Below are 5,583 nucleotides of genomic sequence, written 5' to 3' on the forward strand. Positions count from 1 at the left end.
CCGGGTCGAATTCTAAATTGTACCCCCCCCCCCCCTCGTTCCTGCCCCATTTCCCTCCCTCCCAAGCACCCCCGCCAAAGTAATAATTTCCCGGGGATTATGCTTCTGAAAGGTAGGTAAGAACTGGGCGCAGCGCCCACTCTACCCCCACCATCCTAGACACTAGGAGCATTAGAGAGGCGAGGGAGAGCCTATATAGTGTATACATTTCTTGTTATTTTACCGTAGGTTTGCTGGGGGGGAGAGAGGAGAGGCTTGATCCAAAGACGGACGTCCCCCAGCTCTCCCCCCATCCCCATCCCTACCCCCCTCCCTGTTTTCCGTTAGGATTCCAGCGAGGAAATACATGCACTCGCTGGGAATCGCCAGAACTACGGCGAAGCATTACAAGGTGTAGGTAGGGTGTAGGCGTGTGTGTGTGTGTGTGCGTGAGTGTAAGCCGGAGAGAGGTGGGCGGGGGGTGAGAGAGGGGACCCAGACGTCCCCATCCCTCCCGCCCCAAGAAGTCCCTCACCTCACCAACCCCTCCTCCCAGCTCCAAGAGTCCTTGTTTATTTCTCGCTGAACTCTCGGTCTGAGTGACCCCGGCCCTTTTGCCCCCCCATCCCTACCCCCCACCCTCACCGGCCCTCCTTCGACCATGGTAGTTTTCAATGGCCTCTTGAAGATTAAGATCTGCGAGGCCGTGAGCCTGAAACCCACAGCCTGGTCACTGCGCCATGCGGTGGGACCCCGGCCTCAGACGTTCCTCTTGGACCCTTACATCGCCCTCAACGTCGATGACTCGCGCATCGGACAGACTGCTACCAAGCAAAAGACCAATAGCCCGGCCTGGCACGATGAATTTGTCACCGACGTGTGCAATGGGCGCAAGATTGAACTGGCGGTCTTCCACGATGCCCCCATCGGGTACGACGACTTCGTCGCCAACTGCACCATCCAGTTTGAGGAGCTGCTGCAGAACGGGAGCCGCCACTTCGAGGACTGGGTGAGAATATCGGGTTGGGGGACAGTCTGGTGGGAGCAGGAGTCGGGGCAGCAGAGGGGTGGGGTTCTCTGCTAATAGTGTTTCATTGAAGTGACAGGATTCTTTTGAGTAGGGGTTACTACCTACTGAGAACCTGATGCAACTTAGAGTCACATGGAAGGGTCTCAGTTGTATTGGGTGCCCCACCTCCATTTTTTAGTGAGGGGCAAAATGAGAGGCCTGGGACGAGGAAGCTGAACCTGGAGAATAGGAGACAGTGAGCTCCTTCACGTTTCCTTATTCCTGTTTCCCTCTTCCTCCTACTCCCCCCTCGTCGTCCCCGTCGTCCCCTTCCCACCCCCACCCCATCAGAACTGGTTCAGGTTGGGTTGATTCTGTGTTCATTCACCTCACGGAACTCAGAGCAGCTGGTGAAGCGGGAGCACTAGAGTATGGAAAGCCAAGGCTGGTCACCCAGCACTGGTCCTCTTGCCACTTAAGAGGGTTGGCGGCCTGACAGTGTGTGGAAAGATTCCCCACCTCTGGCAGCCCCTGGAAAATGCATGTGGTTCTACCATTCCCCTTACCAGCGAAGGGGCTACCGGGCTTGATTCTGTGTGAGATCAAATAAATGCTGAGTGTGTGGGGGTGTGTTCGGCTTTTTCAGTGAAAACCTGCTGGTTTTTTCATCTGTTGCATGGCGGCTGGTACATTTTCTGTTATCTAGAGATAGAAATGTGGTTTACTCTATGACAGCCACCTTCTCTCCAGAGTCCCTGAAACATTAGCTGAGTCTGCTTTAAACAAGTCTCAGAGATTCTACAATCCACCTAGAGTCTCTTTCTTGGATTGCCTCTTAGGGGAAAAAACCGAAAAGGTGGTACTTATGGGTAATAGAGTTTCTGTGTATCTCTAGTTAAAGTTAGATTGCTGCCTTGTTTTAACTTTTAAGGTACTGTGCCATAGGATACTATTTCTAAGAGGGAGGTCTGGTTGATTGGAGAACTTGTCAAAATACTAGAGTATTGGTAATAAGGCTTGTTAATGTACTATCAGCTGCAATACATTCAACCTTGGCATTCTAAAAAAGGAGGGAGAAGCGAGCAGTTAAGCTGCCAGCAGAAAAGTGTTAAGTTAGGAAATGATTTTCTGTGTTTTCAGATCTTCCTACTTATTTCCAGGGAAAAGAAGGCATGGAGATTTGTTTATATTTTCCATATTTCCAGGGTTATCAATCAATTGTATTCTGAGCAACAAAGTGGGGATAGATCTCTGTTTGTCCAACTTGAATTTGGAATGATGGTAACATTCCGATTTTTAGATACACAGACTTTCCTGTCTTATGATCCAACCTCCCAGAGGTCAAAAGTTGAATGTCAGCTCTGGTTAGGGCCTTATCTATGTATTTTTATCCCTCTGTATCAGACTGGGACTTGGGGGAAAATCAGGAGTGTAATGTAGACTGGCTGAAACCATGGTTACTGGGATTACGAGGAAGCTCCAGCAAGATTCACCAGGAAAACCCTCGGTAGAAAGCAGCTGGTACTTTGGAAAGCATGAGAATACAGCTATGGAATACTAAAGAAAGTCATGCCTTTTCCCCTTCCATAAGGTTTCTCCACATCCTCTCCATATTCCTCTCAGGCTCACACTTAACCCTCAGTCCAGACATTATAGAAATAAACTTCCTATTTTTGTCTATGTGTAAAGTGGATGACTGAAAGGATGCTTGATTCTAGGACCACCCTCTGAATCTACCAAACATATGGCTTCGAATGGCATTTTGGTTGTTTGTTTTGTTTTTGCAAAGGATAGAAAGGGACAGCATGTAAGGAACTGCTGCAGTATTTGCAGACAACATGAACAGGACAATAGGGAGAGAATTGACTGCTCATAGACAAACATGGCTGCTTATGCAGGGGTGCTCTGAATGCATGGGTTCAGACCTGTGGCAAGGGGAGAGCTGAAATGTTGCTCCAGTGGCTGACTTCATGTGGCTCTTCACAAATGGGCATGGCGGGGAACTGTCCATGAGGGAGACAGGAGAAGAGACAGGGAATGGTGTTAAGGATCTGCAGGGTATGTTGAAGGATTCATGACACTGCTTCCTTGGCTTTGATCTCTGGAAGGCCCAGAATTTCTTCCCTGGGGGTGGGGGTGACTCTGCCAAAGGCTTCTCAGTCCATTGTCTGTAGACCATTTCTCTTAATAATCATGGCTTGGGCTCATATGGTACATTGTGTTTTTCAAAACAATTCCTTGACTCTGCTCATTTAAAGAGAACTCATTATCTCCCCCCAAACCCTTCCCTCTTTTGAACTTTCCTCTTACTGTTGAGTGTACCATCTTCCTCTCAGGCTCCCAGACCCAGTTTAACTCCTCCCTCCTCCTCATCTCCTATATCTAAGATGTTACCAAATCTTGTCATTCCTGTCTTCACAAAAAATCTCTCCTACATTCCTATCTATCACAGACCCTCATCGCCTATTTTTTTATTGTAATAAGCTTCTGGTTGGTCTCCTCCACAAAGGACTTTCCACTCTGATCCATCCTCCACAAGACCACCAAAGTGATTTTCCTCATTATCTTTGGGGTCAAATAGAAAGTCCTCTGTTCCCTATTTTAAAGCGCTTCCTAACTTGGTCCCTTCTTATTTTTCCAGTCCTTTTACACTTAATCCCTTCCATAGACTCTCTAGTCTGGTTATAATGGCCTACTTTCTGTTCCTGGCATATAACACAGAGATCTCCCATCTAGGAGCCTTTGCCTTTGGATATTAACTCTCCTCACCTCTGTTTCTTAGCTTTCCTGTCTTCTTTCAAGATTCACCTCAAATCCTACTTTCTGTCCATGTCTCCCCCCTCTAAAACTGTTGTTGTTCAGTTGGAACCCCATTTGGGGTTTTCTTGGCAAAAATACAGAAATGGTTTGCCTTTGTCTTCTTCAGCTCATTTGACAGATGAAGAAACTGAGGCAAAGAGGATTAAGTGACTTGCCCAGAGTCACACAGATAGCAAGTGTTGGAGGCTGAAGTTGAAACTCAGGTCTTCCTGACCCTAGGGCCAGCACTCTACTCCCTGAGCCATCTAGCTGCTCTCTGTAAGATCTAGATGCTTACTTTTTAAAGCATGGATGAATTAGCCTCTGCCCATTCCATTCCTCACCTTACAAATATCCTCTCCAGTATTCTAGTTCTTGGAAAGCCTGACTAGAACATCACTTAATGAACCCATTGGGTAAAGCAGAAACCTCATGAATCTATAATGTTCATACATTGGTTCTTTTTATCATTAATAACTTGATCTCTATGGCTTAGTTCCAATAATCCCAGCTTGTTTTTTGTTCCTACTTTTCCTCCTTCCATATTATCTGCCCTCCTGTTATCTTTCCAACATGTCTCCTGCTGAATTCTAGCATTCCAATACAGTCTGGATGTGCCTTTCACTGTTTCACTGTGTGTGGTGATGACATACAGAATCACTGAAGGTTGGACCAGGAAGGGGTATTAGAGATCCTCCACTAGGAAGGAAGGAAGCAAACCTTTATTAAGTACCTACTAAATACTGGACATTGTACTAAGTGCTTTATAAATATGCCATTTGATATTCACCGTAACCTTGGGAGAGAGGTGGAATTATTATCCTCATTTTATAGATGGGAAAAATGAGGCGGGTTAAAATGACTCATCCAGGATCACATAGTCACTAAACATCTGTCACATTTGAACAGTGAGGTCTTTCTGACTCCAGGCCCAGGACTCAATCCACTGCTACACCAGCTGCCTCAGATAATCTGTTTATTCTCACCTTTGTGCCTGGTTGGAATGCTAATTTTTGAGGTTCAGTTTCAAACTACTGGGTTATTCTATGGCACTTACTGTCTGTACCACACCTTTAGGCACCTACCTACTCATTTACTCTCTCTGAGGACCCGGCTCTGTCTTCTCTTTGCTTACCCAGTGGCACAAACAGGCTGGGCACTGATAGCAAGCCTTACATAATTGAATAGAATTGAATTTAATAGAGCAACTGGAGAAGTGTTTCCTTGGTACTCTCCTAACCGCTTCCTGTCATTTGGACTTTACAGTAACACCTGACAAAATAAGGGGAAACTGAGTAAAAAGGACCCCAGCTTGTATTACGATAAAAAATAATAAAGGCTGATATAATTATATAATTTAGTAATTTAATTAAAGCCATGCTGATAGATAAAGTTATTAGACCACACGCTTGTAAGAATTCAAAACCGCCGCCCTCGCCATTATTTTCTCCTGTCTCCTCCCCAGTCTGCTGGCCAAGAGACCACTCCCTCCTAACCCAGGAGATTATAAACTCTTCCCTGCGTGGAGACGTAGGTGTCCCCACGCCCAAAGAACCGGAACCGGAAACCCGTTGGACCACGGGAAATGTAGTTTGATAATTTCCCCGTGTCCAGAAAATACATACATACATTTATATATATATATATATATGTATATATATATATATATATTTAAAGATGGCATTTCCCAAATTTCACTTTTACACTTTCCAGATGAAATTAACTTCTAAACAGTCTAATTGTTCTGATATGAAGATACAGAATTCCAGTTATCAGATGGTGACAAAATAGTTTGA

The 5,583-nt window shown here is 45.7% G+C and overlaps 1 protein-coding gene across 1 annotated transcript in view; it reads left to right on the top strand.

Moving 5' to 3' along the window:
- Nucleotides 1–640: 640 nt before the first annotated feature.
- Nucleotides 641–5,583, top strand: part of PRKCE (protein kinase C epsilon) — a 726,422-nt gene continuing 721,479 nt past the window's right edge. Inside the window, exon 1 of the mRNA XM_044663289.1 lies at nt 641–988. Coding sequence (XP_044519224.1) covers nt 641–988 — 348 coding nt within the window. The remainder of the gene's footprint in view (nt 989–5,583) is intronic.

The sequence above is a fragment of the Gracilinanus agilis genome, chromosome 2, assembly GCF_016433145.1.
Source record: "Gracilinanus agilis isolate LMUSP501 chromosome 2, AgileGrace, whole genome shotgun sequence".
Classification (NCBI taxonomy): Eukaryota; Metazoa; Chordata; class Mammalia; order Didelphimorphia; family Didelphidae; genus Gracilinanus; species Gracilinanus agilis.